Here is a 26,431-nt window from a genome sequence, read left to right on the forward strand (position 1 = left end):
GTCTCTCGAAAAATTGTGTATCTATAACACAAACACACACACAACTGAAAAAAATTCGCGTGTACTCAACGCACACAACTGTAGAAATCTAAAAAAAATGTATTACTACTGACGATATCGCACACATCACTTTGCTTTATTTATACCCTGAAATATTGCAATGATAATAGTTTTGTTTACATCGTATTGAGTATATTGAATTCGACTACTTATAATTTTCGGGGGGGGGCATGTAGTGGATAGGAATGGAGGGGAGGGTAAAGGCCGGGCACGTCCACAATAGGCATGGAGGGGGGAGGCCGGGCACGGCATGGAGGACCATGGCAGCGATTGGCATGGCGGGGCATGGCACGCGCACGATAGGGAGGGCGCAGTAATGGGATCCGTGGGATTTGCGGGGGGCCCAGAACCGACTAAAACATACTACTTCAATAGATAGTACTTTACAGTATTTGATTATTATATGCAGTCAAAAGATAAGCAGCGTTTATATTTTTAATATTGCCAATATTGCAATACCTACAAGATTATTTATTAATTTCGTCAGGTAAATCATTTAGTTATAATTTATATTAACACTAATTTGTAGGTATCGGGATGAGGTAACTAAAATAGTGACGTTCGTAACGGCGGAAACACTCTTTATTAGTAATAAGTTAACAAATAACGACGCGAGTGTCGGCGACGACGGTTCGGCAAAAGCTAAAGCTCGTCGCCGCCGCCGACCGGGCCGTCGGCCGTGCCTTGAGGCGGCGGCCAGACCGGTTGTCCAGTCGCGTTATCGCGGACAAGAAAAGGCAGCCGCGGTCGTTGCGATAACGACCGCGACAAATTGGAAGTTTGATTGTGTATCACATTGTATTTTTATTTTACTAAATCATATTATATACCGAACTTTTTAAGTTTCCGACTTTTTTACTATGGACATTTTTACTTCAAATTTTAGTATACCAAATTATATATATGTATATAAATATGTAATATCACTATGAATGCTAATATACTATATTAGAATTAAAAATTACTATTCTGCTTACCATCTCTGTTTATTTGACTGTGTATCAATGTTGCTGGTCTTAAAGTAATATCTTCAGTTGCTTTTCTTTTTAAACTGTTTCAAATACTTTGTCTCTTAAATAATTCAGAAGAATCCGGCTCATGACAATGATTAGTTAGGTTACTTTCATTTTCTAATAACACTGATCCACTCCTCTTAAAATAACACTTGCATTTCTTGTTTGTGCAACTCCATCGCTCGACATCATTGGCCAACATTTTGTGGAAACGATATTTAAATTTATTAATAATTCATATTTCTTTATTTTTTTCAATAAAAATTGTATTCAATATGACTGCAATATTATAACACTAATACACTAAAATATATCTTGCAACTAAAGCACTTGCAGACGTACTGAGTAGATAGATCGATCGTAAATCGATGACCAGCCTTAAGATAAAATGTTCGTAAGCTCATCGAGTAAAAACCAATTCGTGTTTAAATATATCTGCACATCATAAGTGACAAATATATTAGATTTATCTTGTCAATTTACGCTTACCTACTAAACAACAGGAATTAATCGACGAACTCCGATTTTTTTATATTTCTTATTTTTCGTCTACCTGAATCATATAAATGTACATAATATTTCAAAATATACAAATGAAGTGTATCGATCTTTGTATTTACTTATTTTCCTATGTAATATGTTGTACATTTATATTTTTAAATTATTAGATAGGTCATGTATCAAAATAATTTATTTTTGAAATTTTAAAAAAGAAAATTATAATTATTTATATCATAGGTTTATTCATTTTCGTTTATTTCCATTTCTGAAAACGACGAATTTAGTGCATTTGTACTTTTATCTGAGTTCTCAGGAAACATAAATAAGTGTTGTAAATCATCACTGAATTTAAGTCGGTATTTATTCGGCAGTTCTCTAATGGACGATATGTATGGATCTGATGAGACGAGTAGCATGTGTATTAAATCTTTATTGGTATTTAATCTACTATTTTTTCTTGTATGATTTTGCCTTATTCGTTTGTAATCTTTATTTTTAGCTTCTTGGGCTTCTTCAGAAAGTTGTCCTACAAAAATTAAATTCATAAAAATATTATTTTAGTATATTTAAAAAAAAAAAATGTTTACCAATAGGCAAAATAGCGAATTTTATAAAAACAGCTCCATGAATAAATATTTTGTGTACACTTGCTGGCATATAGTACCAAGGATAAAGATGTACAAACAATGTAGCCGTGGCCAATGCATATTCATCAAATGTAATTGGATTAATTTCACGTCCACTAGCAATTATAGATAATATGTTTTCAAAACGTTTGAGTAATGTAAAATCAATTCCAGTTATTTCTGCGTTCTTTTCTGGGTTTTTAAAAAATCTTCTTGCCGTGTTACCATCGTTTGTATTTCCTTTTCCTCAAAATATATATTTGTAAGAGTAAATACATATCTGCGGTCTACATAGTTCATAGTTAACCAAATTAATATTAGTTTGTTTTTACCTTGTAGCACAACATCAACCAATAAACCCATTTTTGTGCGAAAACGTTCTTGAATGTTTTTTTTTTCGTCGTGCAGAACTTAGCTTTTGTACTGGTGTTGTTAACATAAAATATAATTTTTAATGTTTAATATAATTATTGATTAAAGACATTTTGCATATTATAACAATCTTACATACTTGCCAAGTCTTGCATTCCAAACGATAAGAAACGTGTAACAAGCATTCAAAGAATCGTATCCATGCATAAAGTGTGGACATTCCAAATCTCAACGATTCGTGGTTAATTAATCTATTTTTTACCTGTTCAATATTATTCATGTCTTTTGGAGATGAACCACAAATGTAACATTTTTGACTTGAGGTGTCTGTCATTGAGTTACATACCTTTATGATAATATCACAAGTAAATAATAATTTAAAATAAATATTACCTATTTTAGAAATATATATAATATTATACAACTCATTTACCTTTCCGTCAACCATTGTAAATACTAAAGTATGCTTAACTATTATTTCTGTACCATTAAAATAGTATGTGTGATGCCAACAAATTTTGTATTTGGTTTTCAATAGCATTTACTTCGTGTAATGTAGTAACCTTCGTTTCTTTTTGAAATTTAAACTTGATTGGTCTACAAAATCGTGTAGAAGAAGTTCTTCTATTTTCCCATGAGGGAATTTCAAATATTCTTTTTGAGGTGTGGTTAAGAAGATCCTGCAGTTTTATTTCACAAAAAGTTTCAGATGTTATACAATTTTCAGGATAACACAATGCTTTTGCTGCAATAATTGTATTGTATGGTGGATAGATATCAGCATTATGTTGTTTCGCTGTTAATCTTATATTCAAATATTGATTTTTTGTTAAATCATTTTCAATAAAAAATGCCAACGCTTCATCAGCCATAAGTGGTATGATTTTTGAAGAGCTTAATTTGGCGTGAGACTTCAAAAGATCTGAAGCTTTATCAGATGATGTTACCTCTTTAAAAAATTGGACCATATTTCGCTGTCCAGCCATTGAAAATTTATTTTGTGAAGCGTAATGTATTTCAGGAGTCGTCATAGTAGAATTAGCTATTGACATATTATTTTTTCTTCTTTTAGAACTATCTGCACATTCGTTAAAATTTCTAATAGGTTTAACGACGTTGAAACATTATTACATTTATTATTATTCCGGCAAGCTTTTATCCATTTTTTTGATAATGCTAAAGAAAAATTTAAAATTGCACTTTCTATTGTTTTAATATAAACACTGTTCCACTTCAAACCATTGAATTTATTTTGAATAAAAATAAACAATAATTGTCTCGTACTAACAGTTGTCACAGATTGCATAGAACATTTATTACGTACAACTTTATAAGTTCATACAGTTCACGATTCAAAATATATTTTTACGCTTATTGTTAGTTACGAGATCAACTGAAAATACGTAATAAAAACCGATTTAGCATAATTATATTTAACAAAAAATATTAAAAATATATAGAGATTTTCTCTTACCTTCAAATTGGCTATCCGTTATATCAAATATAGCTTATATTTTATATTATACCGATTACTTAATTTAATAAGTAATATTTTACTAAAAATATTGTCGTTTCTACTGCACGTTTACACAACTGCAGTCTACACAATGACTAAAAGACAAGACGTTTAAATATATATTATCAATATAATTTAATTGGTAATCATAAAATTATCTTATCTGTTTATGACATAAAAATACCCAATTCAAATACCTATGTTATTAAATTTCCAACACAATTCATGTTTTGTAGCAAATATTACGATAAACCTTACAGAAATAATTTCTGTACGCTATAATTCCCTATGGACGCAAAAAAAAATAACATTTTCAAAATCCTGGGAATATTCTTTATTTTATGTACATATCAGATTTTGGGTAAAATTGAGTAATTTTTATTTACACGCTTCAGAAAATAATTAAAATCTTAAAATTTAAAATATTTCCAAATAACTTTGGATTGTAAAAAAAAAAATTTAATAAATATATTTTTACCTATCTAATATAATTAATACACATATAGGAAATAACATGAAAAAAAAAAATTCAAAAAAAAAAAAATGATATTTCCCTGATAAATAAAATATAAAGTTTCATTAAAAATAACGAAAACTATGTATTCAAGATTTATTTGACCTTAATATGAACATTTTGTAATTTGTATTTGATATTAATTGAACTACATATAAATATTGAAATATTATGTTAATTAAACCTTGATAAAAATTATATTCTACCTTTATTCAACCATTAACTTTAGATTAAATGACATACATTTAATGTTTGATTTACCTTTAATTGAATATATAGTTCAATCGAAATTATTATTACAATGTTTTTATATAATGAGGTTATAGGTATACATAATATACCATAATGACTTAACTAAAGATAAATAATAATAAATTAATTAAAAATTATAATACTATATTTTTCATATAACAAATGGAAAATTGAATATTATACACAATTGATTAAAACAATCAAAGTAAATAATAATAAAAAAAAATTGTATGTGGTACAAATCTTGTGGTTATAAAACATAAAAAAAAAAATTTACAAAATGTTAAAATGTTAAGTAAACAAAATAAATATGTATCATTACCATAGAAGGTAAATCCCTGGTTTAGTAAATGATTTAATACTTATTATACAAAAAAAGAATTACATCTTTATGTTATACTTATAAATTAATTAGACCTTCAAATAGGTAGTGTTATGTACTATTTCGGTTAAGTCCTATTAGTACATGTATTGTAAAGAAAAAGAGTTCGTATCATACGGATTTATTCATTCACAATACGAAAATTACGTATATTAAAAAAGAATACTTTTATTACTTAATTAATTTAAGAAAGCATTTTAAAACACAGTATTACACAGTTCGGTTACTTATCCAAGACTAACTCTGCTTATTCTACGTCTTGTCTTGGCGACGCGCGACGCATTCGCTTACAAAAAAATGCTTATATTACTATTCTATTGTTTTATATGCTTACTAATCTAAAAGGGTTCTCAACACCCCCGGGGTTAAATGCAAGTTCATTGCCTATTGTAAAATTATATTATTCTAGGCAATAGATTTTCATGATTCGGAGTGTTTACAGTATCATATATCTTATTTTCTATTGGATTGTTTACAGAATTAAATGTTTTAACAATTAAATGTTTTTGTAAACACTGTTTGTTTTTGATTATTAAATATAAAATTATTGTTATTACTAAACCTATACTGATGACAATTACTGTTATAATTAAATATAATTGAAAATTAATTGTGTCCAATATGTTATTTTTTGTTTTTATGTGTTTTAACTCTTCTAATGATTTAGAATATTCTATCAATTTGAACAAATTATTTTTACTATAGAATTTACTTTATTTAAAATGCTTGCATTATTTAAAGTTATATCTGTAATATTTAGTTGAGTTTTCCAATTGATTAACATATCTAGTTGTGGGATAAAATCTTTATACATTTTTGTGGTTATTTTCTTTTTTGCTAGGTATTAATAATGTTCCATCATTAGTATTGGCTTCACACTGATTGTCTAAATCTAAAATACCCGTACCGTTTATACTTAATAGTTAATACTACTGTTTCTGAACTATTTTTACATTTAATAATAATGTTGGTATCTTTGATCGTAACATATATCCAAGAATTTGTGTTCTCTAATCTATGCCATATACTAAATTAAAGTTAACTATTTTTAGGTTACACAAGTCAGGCAATACACCTGGTTTTCTTATTGTTAATTCACATGATTTATTCAAATAGGTAATGTAGTTGTTGATCATATGGACATATTTGAAATTTATTTACATTTTGATATTTGTATTTCACTTAATTCTAGGTAATATATTCTAGATTTATCTATAGCTATATAATCAGATGTTGGGGCTATCATTACATAATTGTTGTCATGTATATTAATAGGTTATGGTATGTTTTTATATAAGATAAATTTGTGATTGTTAGAGGTATTTCTATGATAAAAATTAATATGTTTTCTACATAAACTATATTAGTTGTAATTAGTCGTAGAAATTCTGATATTCCTGAATTATCTAGGTCTATGGGTATGCCTTCACCTATAGGTAGTTGTGTTTTAACGTTTTTTATTTGATTTTTAAGAGTATTTATGTCTAATATACTTGAGTGAACGAGACCTTGTAACGCCATATTTATTATGTTGACTAAATTTTCTGTTTCGAAAGCATATTGCGTTAAAATTATGTTTAACAATGATATTCTTTCTTCTAAGGCTGTTTTAAAGTTTAAAATACCTAATGCAATTTTCTCTGCTTGCATTTCATGAAGTAAATAATTGTATTTATCGGCTAAATTAATTTGATTTTTGCTTATTTCTAGTAATGATGAATTTACATTTGATATAATTGTTTGAATAATTTGTATTTGTGCGTCAGCTATTTGGGAAACTCGTGAATTTGAAATTTCAAGATCTCTTATTTTACTGTAAAAATATTCTGCATCAGTAACGTCACATACACCGAATAGAACACTAGATACTCTACCTACTATATTGATTAGACCTCTCTTGGTACGGTAATTATTTTTAGGTTGATCAATAATTCTCATTACATGTTCTTTATTGCTACTAATTTCTAATAAAAAGTTATATGCTTGGTGATTGTATTGAGAACAAAGTTGTTGTAAAGAATTTATTTCGAGAGATTTACTTATACCACAAGATTCTTCAAAATCTTTTATCATGTTGCCAATTTTGTTATATTTTTCGTTATGATTTGTAATATTAATATAAGTTTACAAACGCCAATGAGAGTTGTATATGCGTAAATTATTTATTGTGTGGAAATAAATTCCTGATGAGTTGTATATTGGAGTTAAATTGAATGAATTTGCCATCGTTTTTCCAAAAATAATTCTGAAAATGAGAAAAAAAGAATTTAATTTAATTTAATTTTAATTTGCAAGTTTTATTTCATTTTTGTGTAGTTTAATTTCCTTTCTGCCCCGTTGAATTGTTATGTTTTCGTTGTTATTTAATTTTATTACATTGTAAGGGCCCAACCATTTTGGTCCTAACTTCCCCTTCTTTTGGTGGTTTTTCACCCATACTTGGTCTCCAACTTTTACATTTACTTGTAGTTCTCCTTGATCGTACTTTTTCTTCGTTTTCTCTTTGTTGTTAAGTATATTATTTCTAGCTATTTTACATGTTTCTTGAAGTTTTTGTTTTAATTCGTATGTATAATCGTCATAGTTGTATCTTGTTTGAGGCGTTCGACTTAATGTGTGAGAGACTGTTGCAGGGAAACCGTAAACAAGTTCATATGGTTGATGATTAGTCGTTGTGTGAACTGTTGTATTATATACGAAAATGGCAAAAGCTACATATTAGTCCCAATCTGTTTGGTTTTTATTAACATCGTGACTTAAATATTCCGCCAATGTTCGGTGAGATCTTTCTTAACCGCCATTGGATTGTGGGTGATATGGTGTAGTATTCATTTTTTCTATTTTAAGTAGTTTACAGCATTCTTTAAATATTTTGCTCATAAATTCCGTGCCACAATCAGTAACAATCGATTCGGGTATACCATGTTGACATATAAATTTTTCAACAAATGTTTTTGCTACTGAGTTAGCATCATGAGTTACTAATGGAAATGCAGCTGAAAACTTGGTTAAGTCGTCATGGATAGTTAGTATATATGAGTGACCTTCGTTTGTTGTTGTTAGTGGTCCCACAATATCGAGGAATATTTTTTCAAATGGTTTTTTGGCTGTTGTTGTAATCACCATGGGTTGTTTAATGGTCCTATTCATGCTTTTGTTTTGTTTACATGATTGACAAGAAGCTATGGATTTTTTAACATCCCTTTTTAGTCCTTTCCATTGATGGTGTAATTTGATTCGCTTGATTGTCCTTGATACACCTTGGTGACCACCAAGTGAAGCATTGTGAAATTCTTCGATTATTTTGAGTTTTTCTTCTTCAGAATATTCAATGTCGATGTATATAACGACATTTATTTTTGAATTTTTAAAAATGTATCTAATAATAGATCGAACTTTTTCCCAGTTTAGTTTATCGAGTTCGTTGTCGACCCTAGGTAATCCGATTTTTGTAATATTATTTTCTTCACAGAAAGTTCGTAGATTAATAATACATTTAAAAAATGTTTCTAAAGTAATTGTTTGTTGGCTTAATTCTTTGGTAATTATACATGCTAGAGATTTCTCATCATGTTGGATATATGCGATTTCTGTGATTTCTTTGTTTTGTTCTTTTAATGCTTCAATTTGACCGAATCTTCTTCTACATTCCAAGGCTAACCCTTGTGACATCTCAAAAATTTTTGATACGCAAATTACAAAAGTTATATCTTCAGATGCCTCGAATATATTACCTTGAATTTCGATCACATTTGAATTTGTTATTAGTGTTTTCTGTATAACTTCTTCAAATTGTTCGTATGTTTTTGTTCTATAGTCATCTACATTTGACAATTTATTGATTTTTGCTATTTGACTTCCCGGTTTGTATATGATATTATAGTCATACTCTTCTAATTGTAATCGCCACCTGGTAAAACGAGCTCCAGGATCTTTGACTCCAAATAACCACGATAATGGTTTGTGATCTGTCACGATGTTGAATTTGCTACCATATACGTAGTGTCTAAATTGTTTAACTGCCCAAAGTATTGCTAATAATTTTTTTTCTGTCGTGTTATGATTGGTTTCAGCCTTGTTCAGTGTACGTGACGCATACGCAATTGGCAGATCCGAGCCAATTTTACCTTGTGATAATATAGCTCCAATTGCAATGTTGCTTGCATCTGTGGTGATATTAAATGGGTTGATTGAAATCAGGGTACTGTAAGATTGGTTCATTTGTTAGAATATTTTTAAAATAATTGAACGATTCTTGACAAAGATCCGACCAGATGAATTGTTGATTTTGTTTTAGTAAACTAGTAAGTGGCTTAGCTTTCTTACTAAAATCCTTGATAGATCTTCGATAGTATCCAACTAGGCCTAAGAATGATTTTACATCCTTTGCATTTGTCGGGGTAGGGTAGTTTACCATACATTGTATTTTCTTCGGATCTGGTTTGACGCCTTGCTCTGTGATTATATGTCCAAGATAGACCACTTCTCGTCGAAGAAATTCACACTTTGTCGGTTGTAATTGCAATCCATGTTTTCTGAATCTATCAAATATTTGATGTAAATTTTGTTCATGTTCTATGATTGTTACTCCTATCACAATCACGTCGTCTAAATATACGAATGATTTCACACCATTTAAACCAATTAAAATTCGGTTCATCAGCCTTTGAAACGTTGCTGGTGCACCTTTTAGACCGAAACACATTCTATTAAATTCGAAGTAACCTTTTTCTGTACTGAAAGCTGTTTTGTGTTTATCTTCTGGTTTCAATGATATTTGATGATACCCACTTGCCATATCTAGACATAAGAAGTATCTGGCTTTTCCTAACTGGTCTAAAATTGTTGATATGTCTAGCATTGGAAATGCATCTCCTACGGTGATTTCGTTGAGCTTACGAAAATCGACTACCACTCTATATTTTTGTATACCAGATGCGTCTGTTTTCTTTGGAACTATTAATAATGGAGCGTTCCATGGACTGTCGCTGGGACTAATTATTCCGTCTTGTTCAAGTTGTTCAATTTGTTTATCTATTTCTTTTTTTTTTTAGAATAAGGTAGACGATAAGATCTCTGAAATATTGGTTGATTTGTTCCTGGCGTTTTTATTTCGTGTTGAATTGTTTCCGTGCAGGATAATGTATCTCCTTCAAGAAAGAAAATATCTGAATACTCTCTACATAATGCTTCAATGGATTATTTTTCTTCGTTGTTCATATGATCGCATCTAAGATTTTCTTTTAATAGTTGAATACGATTATTTGCATTTTTTGGAACTTCCTTATTTTTTGTGTATTTTATGGTACTATTTCAAAAGTTTCGTGAGATAATTCGTTTAGACTTGGAATTTTTATAGCTTGTGAATTTTCTGTTGGATTTATTACAGCAATGAGTAATTGATTTTGTTTTATTTCGTTTAAGACATTTCCGCAGATTATATGTTTGTTAATATTTTGGGAATGTACTAGAATGTTTTGTCAATCAGTTATAGGTTCGTTTAATATCCGTATAGGAATAATTGCTTCGCTTCTGGCTGGTATGGTTGCAGTGGCATTGTCAGGATAGATTATTTCTTCCTGATCTACATTGATGATGATTTTGTTTTCCTTTAGAAAAAGTTTACCCAAAATTCCATCTCCGTTAATTGGAAATGACGATTGTACCACATGAAATTCAGTTTCATTTTTTTTAAGTTTGATTCTTATCTGAAATCGTAAGCACAACACTACCCATAGTGCTGACTAAGCGATCGTTTATTCCTTGTAACTGATAAATATTAGTATCCGAAACTAGAACTTCATCGTGCAGGACGTCAAGTTGGATAAGGTTTAGTTTTGCACCGGTATCTACTAAGTTTTGCACTTCCTGACGTACATTGTGAGACTTGAAATATTGCATGGTCGTCATGTAGTTTTATTGTGAATGGTAAGGTACTTATTATTTTTAAATCTTTGACCGTACGGCTGCCGTGGCGTTCGGTCCCGATCCGTTTCCTGAATAATTTTGTTGGTTTCCTTTGTCACTTTCTTGTTGATTATTTTTTTTTTCATCCGCTCCTTTTTTCTTAAAGACATTTTTCTATTGAATGACCAGCTTTTTTACAATATGCGCATGTCTCTTGCTTTGTATTCGAGTGTTTTGGTTTACTACTTTGCCCTGTATCTATGTTACGATTTGCATTTCTACACTCGTTCGTATTATGGTTACTTTTTTGGCAGTTTTTGCAATATTTATTTGTGCTATAAGCATTAGATTTATTTTGAAGTAAACGTTTTGTTTCTTTATTTGATAAAAATATTTTTTCTTCTTCTAGGCTTACTTTCATAGCGTCTTCTAAAGTAGGAGGATTTCTAGATTTTATGATGTTTCGAATGCTATCTGGTAATCCTTCAATGTAAGTAGTTAAAGCAGTCTTTTTGATATAGTCATGTTGTAGTAAAATAAAATAAGGTAAAACAAAGCTACCTAATGGGGGACCATTTGTACTAGATTAAAATAAGTAAAATATCGGCCCGGTATAGGGGGGTGATAGTAAATTGGCGATTGGTAAAATAAATAGATGATATGGGTAATAAATTATTAAATGATAGTAATTGGATGCCTTGTCTACATTACTTTATTTTGCTACGATATGTTATTATATCGATGTAAAACTATATAGATTGAAATTCCACTTACCTTCTTTATTTATGGTTGTATTATTTTGGATTGTATAAATATCTCGGTGTCATGAGTTGATGAACATTATTAATTACAATCTTATTACTCTTTACACAAATTATGGAATATTAGACTCGAGTTATAATTTATATTGATAGATGCTTGGCATAAATAGGAAAAGTTGAATAAAGACTAAAATTTGAATATAGGATTTAGGATGAATATTATGGGATGTTAAGCAGTGTAAATGATTATGTAAACAATTCAAGTTTTAAACAATAAAGAAAATATACCAATATAGGTTTGTACTCAGAGAATGGTGAACCAAAGTAACGTTAAGAAGTTTCTCGAAAATATATATGGAATTTGTCTGTGAAAATCGATCTTGTCCAATCCTCCTGGTATCTTCAGTATTGGATGCACTACTACTACGCTCTTGTACACTGCGCTCTTGTACACTACGGTCTTATACACTACTGTACACTAGGATCTTGTACACTACTGTCTTGTACACTACGAGGATGCTGTGTGAGTGTTATGGTTTTTATACACTTTTCCCACTACATTAGGTCATCTGGTAAGGTCAGGTCGCTTATATGACCCGCGTGTTTATTACGTAATTTTGGTATTTGGATTGGTATTTAGTTTTAAATTTGATTGTTGTATAATTGTTTCCTTATAATATAATAATCTTGGTATTTATTTTAATTTGTTAATTGTTATTCCATTGTTTTGTTATAATTGGATGACATTAGATAATACTCATATTAATTTATCCAATTGCTATGTCATCATCTTCTTATCATTTCATGATAGTGACATTTATACTTAATTTGGTTCCACATTGTTTAAGTACGCCTATAATTGGAAGTCTACTTTATACATTTATTAGAATATAACACTGTATATATAACCGCTTTAGCTTCTGCTACAGTTCTCTTGTTTGTACTGACATTACAAAGTTCGTGAAGCAACTTCTCGACTCTTGAAGAATATTCTTGAATAGCCTCTCCTGATTTAAATCTGGTTGTGGACAATTCTAGTTGAAGATAACCTGGAGTTTGTTTAGCGCAAAATGTAACTGTTAATAACTCCCTAAGCGAGTCCCATGATTTGACTTCTCGATGTTGTGTTATCGCAAAAGCTTTACCTGCTAATTTTGTTAAAATTGCCTGCAAAAGAATAGGGCGACATTCCTCATCTATCGTTTTAATCACGAAGTCACATGCAATAAAGAATGGATATACATCCTGTGGATTTTCTCCATTAAACTGAGGTACGGGTCTTATAGCTGTTTCTAAGGAAAGTAATGTTTGTTTATTTTTCGTCATTGTATTTATTGATTTTAAAATGGTGTTTTTATCGTTTAAATCTATTAATGATACTTTATCAAGAAGGTTTAGATTTGTATTTTTACTTTTTTATTTTGTAACTAGTTAATGGTTCATCGGATGGGTTGTCAGATACAACCGTTCGGTGGGGGACGAAATCAGGATCTAATTCAGTTGAATCAGAATTGCTACCCTCACTACTACTCGTATGAGTTGACATGCATTAATATTCTTATGTATTAATAAAAAATAATAATACGCTTATGTTACGTTAATGTTTCATAATAAATTAATAACTTACAGTAATACCAGTATAGTATTTGTGCTTAACGTATACATGCTGTTTGTTGTTGATGTTGACTGATATTGTTGATTATCAGTGATAGCTTATCACAATGTGATATGGATACACCGTAGCTGCTCCCATGTGTCGTGACGTTCCTGGATGCTCAGCGCTCTCACTTCGTTGATTTGTCCCACTTAAATTGTCAATCACGGTCAAGGATAACGACGGCGGCGTTGACGACGACAACGACGCGTGTGACGGCTGATGAGTGAACGTCACAATCGAAATGGTTTTAATATCGATGTTGACTATTGTAATGTCGCACTCCAGAATTTTGTTGACGCTGCGTAATACACGAATACACGATGTATTATGCTACGTATAAAGACACCATATATGAATGATGTATAGACAATAGACGCATATAATTATACGTACATTGTATAGATACGTGCTTTTTTTTTCACGTATGTAATATTAAAATGTATATAAATTTTCGACTGTGTCACCTGAGTAAAAGACAGATTTCGTTGTGTTAGAATATTCCGAAAGGGTACCGCTGCCACCAGTTGTTATGTACTATTTCGGTTAAGTCTTGTTAGTACATGTATTGTAAAGAAAAAGTTCGTATCTTACGGATTTATTCATTCACAACACGAAAATTATGTATATTAAAAAAGAATACTTTTATTACTTAATTAATTTAAGAAAGTATTTTAAAACACAGTATTACACAGTTCGGTTACTTATCCACGACTAACTCTGTTTATTCTACGTCTTGTCTTGGCGACGCAGTCGCTTGCAAAAAAATGCTTACATTACTATTCTATTGTTTTATATGCTTACTAATCTAAAAGGGTTCTCAACAGTAGTATATAATTAATTGTTATTATAAATTATAATAATATATTTATCATATAAAAATGAAAAAGTGAATAACATTCTCAATTAATTAAAACAATCAAAGTAAATAATTTAAAAAATGTATATGATGCAGAACTTATATTAAATATATAAAATGTTTTAAAAATATACAAAATATTAAAATGTAAAGTAAACAAAATAAATATGTTATAGAAGATAAAATATATGAAACCAGATCATATCTAAACAAATAATATAAATAGAAGGTTAATCACTGGTTTTGTAAATAACAATAATAATAAAAATAATAATTTGATTATACAAAAAAAAAAAATTAAATCTTTATGATATACTTGTTATGTAATTAATCCTTCAAAAAAGTAGCATGTGTTAAATAATAATATTATTATAGTATCAACAAATTTACAACAAATATCATACTTAGACATTTTGTACAAAAACTATTATACTATACTTAGAAATAACTATTCTTAACCCTTAAATTGACACTATATGAATTAATTGTGTGAAAATATTCAACTTATATTTTTCTTACTATATAAGAGTCCTAGAATCCAAATTTGAAGAAAAAAAATTTTTTTTTCAAACCAATTTTGAAATATAAGTTGTATCTCTGGGGATACATTATCAAAATACCCTTATTTTATACATGTATCTGACAAGATACATTTTCAAGATCAAGATTAAATATGAAAAAGGTTCTAACATAGTATAAAAACACTGATAAATTTTTATTTTAATAAACTTTGTTTTATTTTGAAAAACTATAACAAATTATAAATAATAAACTGACTATTAAAAAAAATTAATTATTTATAAATTAACAAAAAATAAAATAAAACATAAATATATATATATATATATGTATTTATATTATAACAATAACAAACAGTCTTTGTAATAATTTGTTATTCACCAGTCTTTTGGTTAAATTTAAATATTTAGAAGGTTTAAAATTAATATATAAAATATGATGCTCTATAACAACAAAGTATAAGTAATATACTTTAAACTATTAAATTGTATAATAAAGATGACTTCAGTCTTTTGAATAATCAAAAAAAAAAAAGTATTAAAATATTAATAAAAAGTATTATATTATATATAATAATACTTATAAAAAGGAACCATTTAGAAACTATTTGTAATGAAACTGTTGAAAACAGTTTCGTCCTTCAATCAAACACAATCTTACATTGCATTTCAAACATATTATTGAAGTTTGACCAGCTGAGCAATGGCGACATCTACCTTTTTTGGTAAAGGTAGGACAGTGATCTGTTTTATCATATCTTATTTCAGTATACGGTCTTGGAGCTATTTCATGTCGAATTTTTTTAACAGGAAAATTACTATTTTCCAAAGCTGGCCTACGCCCTAGCCGAGGTTTGTCCTTACTAGTTAGGGCAACTGCAATTTCATGTCGAAATTCTTTAAGCCTTTTTTCTTTTTCTTTGTGCAGTTCACAATCTCTACGGTATAGTAGCCAAGCATTGTTTACAGATATATCAAGCATTTGAGAAAAAAAAGACATATACCATTTATGAGACTTTAAACCAGTTCTGTACAATGCAACTAACATATCTGCTAAATCGACACCACCCATGTGGGTGTTATATTCTTTAACTATATTAGGGTATGGAACAGGCACCCTTTTTTTTGCATCTTTTGAATATCGCTGTATAATGTTAGTGTTCGATTTACTTTCCTGTGTATAGGAACTGGCTAAACTAACTACCTTATTATCAAGCCATTTTAAAATTATAACTTTTTTGGATTTATCACAAAGGTATTCATAAGTGCCTCTTGGTTGTTTCATTAACTTTTTATCTTCAATTAGAGGACATCCTCGTAGATGCTGTTTTCTAATAGTGCCTAAACTTAATATACCAAACTCAGATCTCAAGTAGCTTATTAACTCAGGAGTAGTAAAAAAATTGTCAAAATATATAACACTCATTGGTTTATCTGGTATTGATATCGATAGTGCAATGACCACTCTAGGTCCTAAGCCAAAATAACTCATTTCACGAGGAGAAAAAGTTATACCACGAAAAGTACAGTCACCAGAATAGACTAAAAAATCATAAACCATGCCATCTATGCCTGCCCTAACAAACATTTTGTAACCCCATTTTTTAGGTTTGTTTTTCATATATTGTTTTCTAGATCCTGCCTTTTTGCCTTTGTAAGGGATCATCATTTCATCAACAGAAAATCTTTTACCTTGTGGTACAGATAAACAATTGTTACGAATTATGTCTAAGAGCTTGCGAACTTTAAAAAATCTATCAAAATCATCAGGGCAATTATTATCACAAAAATGAAGACATCTCATAAGTTGTTGATATCTACGCAATGACATTACATTTGAAACTTGTCCATATTTTGTAGATGGAGCCCAGTAGTCTGTATATGCAGGCATTTTTACTATTCCCATTATTAATGAAATACCAACCAAGTCTTTTATTTCTTTAATATTTGTTCCCAACATTTTGTCAAATTTTTGAAAACAGTATAAATTGGACTGTTCAACGATTAGTTCAAATACATCATTAGAAAAAAAAATTAAAAAATATTCTAAAGGAGATTTGACATAACTATTAGTTGGATAAGATTGTATTATTGGTATATCAACACTAAACTTTTCACTAGTGCATTTTTTCCATTTAAAATCAAAATGCTTTAATGGTACTTTCTTGTTTACTTGAGTTGGATTTGAAAGACAAATATTAGGGCTAATAAGTTGGTCTGTAGGGGTAGGAAGAGTAACAGGAGTAGATGATTTAAATAATCTTTTTGACCGCCTAGAACCAGATGATTCAGTTCCTGATATATTTGAAATAGAATTATTATTAGATGTTGGAGTTGCAGGAAGTTCAATAACTAATGGTACTTCTAGATTCTGCTGTATTAAATCCTCACCTACTGTTTCAAAGTCTCTTTCAAATTCTTCATTCAACATTTTATTATACTCCTAAAATGTTTATTAAAATTTATAATAATTAAAAAATACATACATATATGACTAAAATCATACAAGTAATTACTTCATCAACTAAATCCTCATCTAAAATCTCTAAGAGATGATCAATTTCTAAAGGATCAACTTCAAGTTCATCATCTTCCTCACTAGACCCACTATCTAATGGAGGATTTATAAGCGCTAACATCTTTTTACTTCTTGAAAACATGTTTTTAGTTAATAAAAATATCTGAAATTTATAAATAAGTGATATTCATTATTCAACATTCAAAAAAAAAAAATATATATCTGTAGTACTTTTAATTATTATGTACTACATTTGATACCTACATACATTATGATGTTTTGGTTTATAAAATATAACTACTGAAATAATGAATTTGTATCTTGTGAGATACAATACAACAATAAGGGAATTAATAATTTGTATCTTCAGGGATACATTAAGTATAATGCGTTGGGAAACTTTAAATACTGCATGAAAACAAATATAGTTTGTATAATAATGATCTTTAGACTTACCTTAACTAATATTGCTATAATATAACTCCTTCTGAGCACAGAACTTAAAAAAAAATGAAAATGAAAATACAAAATTTTTCACATGTTGTTTATTTGTGATATGACTGAAATCAAATGATCTTATCACTCAGCACTGTATACATTTTCCCTCCAAAAAATTATTTTATGCTTATCAGATGTCTAAATAAGCGTGACCAACCTTCAGATATAAAAAATATTGTAATTTGACAGAAATTAATTTATTATAATCTAGTGTATCTTATAAGATACAAAATCAAGTTAAGGGTTAAGAGGTGTTGAGTGTTAATTTATTATAAGTACTAATAATTACCTTTATGGAGACTTTTTTGTTGTTTTAAGTTTGATGATTTATTTTAAGTAGTTTTGATGATTACACAATTATTAACAGTAGTATAAATATGGGGCGTCTGGCTTCATTTTTCAGCGGAGATGAAAAAAGTTTGAGGGGGTATTGTCCCCTTGCAGTGTAAGAAATTCCCGCTGTAAAATGGAGTCAGACGCCCCATGGTTTTTCTGAAAAAACGTGGGGCGTCTAGCTCCATTTTACAGCTGGGAATTTTTTACTAGGTAAGTAATTCTCCCTTCCACACGTTATTTGATTTGATTTCACATGCACTTCAATTTTTTTAATATAATCAGATTAGTATATAACTATACATGCACAAGTAATATAACTTAGTTTATAAATATGCGTTGAAACGATCATATCTGTGTAAATAGCATCTGTGTTTCACGTTTATTTAAGTTATTACATTTATTTCTATTCGTGATTAATTTAAAACATTTAGTTTGTTACTAACGGTTGAACAATTAAGTCGTATTATATTTTTTTTTATTATTTCTCTGGTAAATTAGCTTATTGATTTGTTTTTTTTTAAGTATTTATCTTAAGCTTTATTGAAACCATGAATTTACAGAAAATTTCCAACGATTTTCCATCTTTAGTTTATTTAGTACGAAATTATTCATATCCAATACATTCAGATTATACCTCATTTTTGTCGAGATTAAAAACATATAAATCATATCCATCTACTTCATGTCAAAATAAATATTCGTTATCTGAATCTGGTTTAAAATATACCGGTGTAGGTGATATAGTTGAATGTTTTTTCTGTGGACTCGTCTTACAAAAATGGTCAAACGATGATATACCATGGGTCGAACACGTAAAATAGAATCCTAAATGTATATTTGTATTACTATGTAAAGGAAATGAATTTATAGAAAATGTAAAAAACGAATATGTAAAAGCTAGTCATGTTTGTGATTGTAAGTCTAAATCAAATGATATTACTTGTTAGTTTACTTTGATGTTTCTTATTACTTTTATAATTTATTTGTATTTCAAAATAAATATTGAATTAATCAACTTAAATGTGTTAATATTTGATTTTATACCTCGTGAACTTGTTGTCAAGTAAGATAACGCGTCTAATTATAATTAAATATATTAGATTTAAAAAAATTTCAGTTTCGGGTTCGACAGATCAGGTAAGTAATTCTCCCTTCCACACGTTATTTGATTTGATTTCACGTTCACTTCAATTTTTTTTAATGTAATCAGTTTAGTATATAACCACACATGTACAAGTAATACACTTAGTTTATAAATATGTGTTGTAACGATCATATATGTGTAAATAACATCTGTGTTTCACGTTTATTTAAGTTATTACATTTATTTCTATTCGTTTTTAAAAATTATCATCAGAAATCGTCTATATCAAAAAGATCACGTCGTCATACAATATGATTCCATCAATTGTTGTCGCAAAATCAATATTCAGTATTAGACCTTTTAACAAGAAAAGTGTAACGGTTGGATTTTTGGTTAATAAAACGATTTCTGTTATTGTAATACTAGAATGTAATGTTACTAAAAAATTGTTAACCTTCGATTTACATCAGTGGTGTACACTAATGTGTGATAGCAATTATAGTTCAATAACCAATAATCTACATACTAATTGTAAACGTGTGAAAATAACTGATAACATAATATATTATTCAGTCAATTTAAATCAGTTAACTATTTAATTGCATGTTAGTGATCATTTTATTACCTTATCAATTATCATATACTGATTTACATCGTTTAAAACAATTACAACAATGTATCGATTCACATATTGTAGAAAAGCAGAAAAAGTTGGTTTCATATCAGTCAAGTAGGTACTTACATCATCATTTGAAGAGCTTTCGCCTGCAGATACATTAGTATAGTACGACATATTATTTTATTATATATATATATTTTTTTTTTTTTTAAATATACCTTAAATAAAAATGATAATCAGTATAAGTTTAATTTTTAATTAACAGATTGTTTAAAAAAACATTTACCTGATCAAATTGTGTTACTTGGTTTGTTATCGACTTGTAGCAAACGGATATATTACGGTATGAAACGACGAAACATAAAATTTATAGACAATGTTGAGATTTAACACTAACTATAATCAATGTCTACTGATCACTTATATACAGATTTGTAAGGTTGTGGTATCATATTTTGTGATCATAGTTTTATCTAATCTATAAAATAACTGTGGTAGCGTTGTAATATGGCGTGATCATAGTTTTACCTATTCTATAAAAAAATAACTGTAGTCAAAGTTTAATATAGCGTGATCATATTTTTACCTAATTTATAAAAAATATCTGTGATCAAAGTGTAATATCACACCATTGGATCAGACTATAAATCTGGTTCATGATCATTCAATATTTATAGACTTATAGTCATTTACAAAGTTCTCTTGAGTTGGTTATAGTCTAGTATCCTCAGCCTTTCAGTACTTGTGTAAGTCGCCGACATTATTACAACACTATCATCAAGCAAGGTTTTTTATATTAGTTAAGTCTTATTAATAATTAATCTAAATTAAATACAATATTAATTTGAAGAAACAGTTTAGTTCTTAATTCAGTTTTAATTGATAAACTAAAACCTACTTATTCAATGCAACAACATGGACCGAGGTATTCATCAAACTATGCAGCAAAACAATAAGTAAGATAAAATACAAATATAATTAATTATAAATAAATATGTTCTAATAATTTACAAAATGTCAGTGAAATAAAAAATCAGATGAATAATGAAATATTTAAAATATAAATTAATACATACGTATAATATGAAAATATAAATAAAATGAATAAAATATAAAAAAATAAAATTGGTTGAATTCAAATTCAATATTTAATATATATAATAAAAGTTGTAAAACACGATCAGATTAAAAAATATATGATATAAAATCAAAGTTAAAAATTATTATTTTATTTGAATATTGTTTATATCATTATAGATTAATTAAGCTGCATGGTGAATCTGCTAGTCTTAGTGAATAAATATAAAAGATATGATTGTTTTTATTTTTTTATATATTTTTTAAAAAATAATAAGTTATGTGACTATAAAATATTTATATTAGGTATTGATTATAAAAAAAATATGTTTTAATATTTTTCAAACTTTCAGTGAAATAAAAATCAGATGAATAATGAAATATTTAATATCAAATAAATTCATATTACGCATAAATAAAAAAAAATAAATCAATAAAATATTTAAAGCACATTCAATAATCTAAATTTATATAAAATAAAAATTATGAAATCAGTATTTTATTTTTATTAAAATATATTTTAGTAACATAGATAAAAATAATACTATGACACTATTAATTGATGTTGTTTAATTACAGGCAAAAACCAAAAAATAAAATAATTATAATTGATTTTGAATTCAGCAACTATCAACGTACAGATTTAATACTTATTTCTGCAGCTATATCACAGACTCACGTAAAATCTGAAATTATTCGTCTACGAGGTCGACCTTTAATAATATCACCTGATGGAAGAATAAGATTAATGAATAATTATTCATATATAAAAACTAGAGATTTGCTACTAAAAATTTTTGAAAAGAAACCAGATCAGCTTCAAGTTATATTAAACGACTTACATTTAGCTATGAAATCAAAAACGTCGAACCTAACTACAAGCTTTTTAAAAAACTATCTTATTTTTAATAACCAAAATGCAATTATTTTACTATGGAATGGTAATTCAGATAAAAATATTTTACAAAGATTAGGTTTTAATACAATATAATGTTGAATATGACTGCATACGATACTGATAATAATAGAGTATTTTATTTAAAATTAATTAATTTTAAAAGTAATGAAATTATATTAAACCATAAATTAGGTTATATAATTAAAAATGGTAGATTTTTATCGTTGAAGGAAACTCATGATTCAATTTGTAATCAAAACCATGATATAACTTATATACACGACGCAGTTAGTGATGTAAAATTAACGAAATGTATTTTCAACTATTTATGTATAAAAAACAATTATCAGTTTATATTAAGTAAAATAATAAAATAATATAAGTTCTTACATTATACTAATATTGAAAAATTAACCTCATCCGTTAAAAATAATTACAATCGATTTTGATTTTAACAAATACTAACATGTCGATTTAATACTTAATTTCTACAGCTATATCGCAGACTTACATTAAATCTAAAATTAAACGACATTGAGAACGACCTTTCATAATATCACTTGATGGATGAATAAGATTAATGAATATAATATATATATATATATATATATATATATATATATATATATAAACCAGAGATTTGATACTAAAAAAAGGTGTCGGCACCGATGCGGTCGGGACATTTGCGGTCAATTTATTTCTATCTACCTAACTATAAAATTTGGGTGCTATATATAGTATTTTATATACTATATACTTAATTTATATTAATAGGTATAGGTATAATATAATACTTTTTTACTATAATTAATATAATTATATACTTGTCAAATATATTTTATTTAAACTTCCCTTCACACTTTTCCAGGTTTAGGACTGGCAGTATTTTTTACTGGCGTGTCTAAAAATTCACATACTAATATATTTGTCAATCACAATATTCACCGTACTTACATAAAAAAATTTAAAAATGTATTCATATAAAAAATGCACATAATAATTTGTCACAATTCACAGACTCACAGTAGGTACATAATAAACATAACCTTATTCTAATTTTTGTATAATAGCTATTTTTTTAAGCATTTTTCTAAATCATTGTCTAATAATAATAATAATTGTCTCATATTCTACTAATGTTTTTCTAATTCTTTCATCTAACTGTACGTACATTTTTTTCTCCTTTTACCTTCCATATTCAAATAGCTTCTTTCATATAAAAGTTCCGCATTTTCAGTCTCTTTTTTAAGACAGCTATATAAGTTCATAAACGTTGGTCGCGGTGTATTTAATATTTTATTTAGTTTACTATTCCAACCCTCAACAATATTATTGGTTCTGTGTCTTCTTTTATGACAGTTCCACATTCCCCTTGAAATAATTGGATTTTCCAACCACTGTTCAATAAAATAGTCATAAAATAATGTAAGTTTATCATTATCGGGTGTATTACTCATTATAATAATCCAACTTTCATGTCACAAATTGGAATATGAGCTAAAACAGAACACATTCTAACGTGTAATCGAATATCTGCATTATCTTTATAAGTACTTGCTAATCCAATATTTTGAATTTTTCTCCAAAGTGCTTGATTAAAATGAAAGTTGCAACCGTGTATTTTAGCCCTAGTGCATTTTTTATAATAATTATAATAAGGTTTTAAAAAAAAATTGGGTATATTTTTTATGTAAGTACAGTGAATTGTGATTGACAAGTATATAATTATATCAATTATAGTAAAAAAGTATTATATTGTACCTACCGATTAACATAAATTAACATCAACATAAAATTTGAAAAAAAAACCAGATCAGCTTAAAGTTATAGCCTACTAAGTTAATTATTTATGTATAAAAAAGCAATATTATCAGTTCATATTAAATAAAATAATAAAATTATATTGACTTATCTTTAATAACAATAGATCGTAATTAGTAACACAGTAATATTTTAAAAATTAACCTCGATCGTTCAATGGTCAACGCTATTGATTGTAATAATAATAAATAATGACTTAATAAGCATAAATGGTTAATACGTTTTTTTTTTATTTAGTAATAATAATTTATTTATTGTTATTTAATGGTAAATTTTATATTATTATTATTATTATTATTTATTTATTTTTAATTACAGTAAAATACAACGAAATGTAATATCAAAAAGAACACGTATGAACGTAATTGGAAGCGGACTTATTCAATTAAATCGGTTTAAAAAATGTTCAAAAACGTTTGTTTTAAAAAACGATTATAATTTCATAGACTTTAATCAATTTTTTGAATACGGTTTTGAAATGATTGTTTGTAAATTAAAAAAAATGACACAACAAACTAGTATTAAATTTAACTTATATCTCGACTGTGTTTATGTACATGTGTTAACACAGGAATACCGAGATATTTCATTTAAAACAGTGAATGTGTTGGCATATACAAATTCAAATTTCGAAAATTTATTAAAAAAAATGTTTGATAAAATTAACAAAGAGGAAAGTAATTTTGTGACTAAAGGAAGTGGTTGGAGTTTATATTCAATTGGTGCATTACAATTAAGAATCAATATTGTAAACCCTTTAACCGGATCTTCTTATGTAATTTTACCAGAATGTATAAGGAATAAGAAAGCTGTTATAAATGTAAAAAATAATGATAACAAATGTTTCAAATATGCAATTTTAACAAAATATAATACTCGTTCAGATAAAACTAAATTTAGTAATCAATATTTTAAAATATTTGAAAAAAAAGTAGATTAAATTTTCATTGTATCGATTTTCCGACACCAGTTAATCAAATTAAATCATTTGAACTTTTAAATAATGTATCAGATAATGTTTTTAGTTTAGATAATAAAAATGTTGTTTTCCCATTATATATGAATAATGTGGAAAGTAAAAACCATTTCGATCTACTTTTAATTAATAATGGTATAACGTCACATTATTGTTTTATTAATGATTTTTGTAGACTTATTTGTAATCAAAATACAAAACATAAATCTAAATTAATTATATGTAAAAGATGTTTTACAGTTTTTAGTAATATTCCTTGTAAATTCAAACTATGGGGTATTGATGGGTTAAAAAAACATAAAAAAATTTGTGGAAAACATAAACTTGGAAGACCTGTGTAGTAAACCGACGTTTTTAGTATAAAAACGTAGTTCCGAAGTCCAGTGGCCTATGACTATATCACGCCACCGAGTCGGACCACTAATGCCGTTTCCTGATTGGATTAAACACATCACGCCACTTCATAGACGTAGATCATCCGATTCTCCATCACGGCATGTTCCATATAAATATGAGTCCTCATCATAGATTTAATTAGAGTTAGTTAAGAGTCAGTTAGACCAAGTTAGTGTTGTCACTTGCTCTCCGGTAGCTAAGTACTTGTGCTTACGCTAACGAAAGCCTTTTCATTATTGTTTTAACAAGTTAATAAACGTATCAATTGTCTTATTAATTTATTGTTAACTTATATACCTCAACTCTCCAACCTACGACGGAACGTGCATTCGTCGTAAAAGAAGCGTGCAGTAACTATCACTGGTTACTACATAAAATTTGGTGTCAGGTGTGGGGTCATACTTCATCAAACGAAAATTTTTGAGTAAAATCAAAAATAAGTACTTTGAGACCCACCGACGAAACCACGTTCACGACAGGAAGGAGAACAGAGAGAATTCAAGCAAACGGTCTAGTCCAGGGAGGACAGAAATCAAATTCCAGAAGGACGGAAGTCAACTCTTCAAACGATCCACGGATAAAGATGCAAGCTCTGTAAGTCATTTGAATAATATATTGTATATTGTATGTCTGACAGAGATCCCACAAATTGGCAAGTAGTATCATATAATCCGGAAACATTTAAAATAAAAATGGTTAACACAGAAAAATTAAATTTACAAGGGGCAACCGCATTGGTTCCTGTTTTTTCGGGAGGAGCAGAGTCCGATTTAGTTTCTTTCTTGGCTAAATGCGAGTTCATTTTTAATAATATTTCCGATACTATTAAACCTAATATATTAGAAGCGATACTGGCACAATTAACGGGTAAAGCATTATCGGCCGTGAGGTATAAAAAAATTACTACCTGGGATGAATTAAAAAAATTATTTAAAACCGTTTTTGGATCGACACATTCAGTGTCTTACTTACAAGTACAGTTAAGTCAAATGCGTCAAAACGCAAAGGAATCAGTTAAAGATTTTTCTATTAGAATTGAAGAAACAGCCCATGCATTAATGAACGCGTTAACGGTAGGTAGGGACGCAATAGAATCAGAAATAATAGCGCAAACAGTGCGAGCTCACGCACTAAGCGTATTCATAGCGGGTATCCCACAAATTATCGGTTTATTATTAAAAGCGCGTCACATACAAGGTTTCGAAGAAGCCGTTTTAATTGCAATGGAAGAAGAAACAACAACAGAATATTATAATAGCATAAACGGGTATAA

General features: G+C 28.1%; 3 protein-coding genes and 1 pseudogene across 4 annotated transcripts; 1 reads left to right on the forward strand and 3 right to left on the reverse strand.

The window, feature by feature from the left end:
* Positions 1-1,813: 1,813 nt before the first annotated feature.
* LOC126552251 (uncharacterized) lies at positions 1,814-2,563 on the reverse strand. The gene is made up of 3 exons (XM_050206952.1): positions 2,533-2,563; positions 2,162-2,446; positions 1,814-2,100 (listed from the first exon to the last, which is right to left on the reverse strand). Exons 1-3 carry the CDS (start codon positions 2,561-2,563, stop codon positions 1,814-1,816), a joined length of 603 nt encoding a protein of 200 aa, XP_050062909.1.
* Positions 2,564-12,771: 10,208 nt separating this feature from the next.
* Positions 12,772-13,230, reverse strand: LOC126552252 (uncharacterized). The gene has a single exon (XM_050206953.1). The coding sequence runs from the start codon at positions 13,228-13,230 to the stop codon at positions 12,772-12,774; it is 459 nt and encodes a 152-aa protein (XP_050062910.1).
* A 2,120-nt stretch (positions 13,231-15,350) lies between these two features.
* LOC126552211 (piggyBac transposable element-derived protein 3-like) lies at positions 15,351-18,193 on the reverse strand. Of its 2 annotated transcripts, XM_050206912.1 has the most exons (3): positions 17,910-18,193; positions 17,452-17,616; positions 15,351-17,378 (listed from the first exon to the last, which is right to left on the reverse strand). In XM_050206912.1, exons 2-3 carry the CDS (start codon positions 17,593-17,595, stop codon positions 15,540-15,542), a joined length of 1,983 nt encoding a protein of 660 aa, XP_050062869.1. In that variant the 5' UTR covers positions 17,596-17,616; positions 17,910-18,193; the 3' UTR covers positions 15,351-15,539. The 2 variants fall into 2 exon arrangements, with proteins under 2 accessions (XP_050062869.1, XP_050062868.1); XM_050206911.1 differs by having other exon boundaries at positions 17,452-18,193.
* A 2,712-nt stretch (positions 18,194-20,905) lies between these two features.
* LOC126552253 (uncharacterized) lies at positions 20,906-25,103 on the forward strand (annotated as a pseudogene).
* The last annotated feature ends 1,328 nt before the right edge of the window (positions 25,104-26,431 follow it).

This window comes from Aphis gossypii, chromosome X (assembly GCF_020184175.1).
Source record: "Aphis gossypii isolate Hap1 chromosome X, ASM2018417v2, whole genome shotgun sequence".
Classification (NCBI taxonomy): domain Eukaryota; kingdom Metazoa; phylum Arthropoda; class Insecta; order Hemiptera; family Aphididae; genus Aphis; species Aphis gossypii.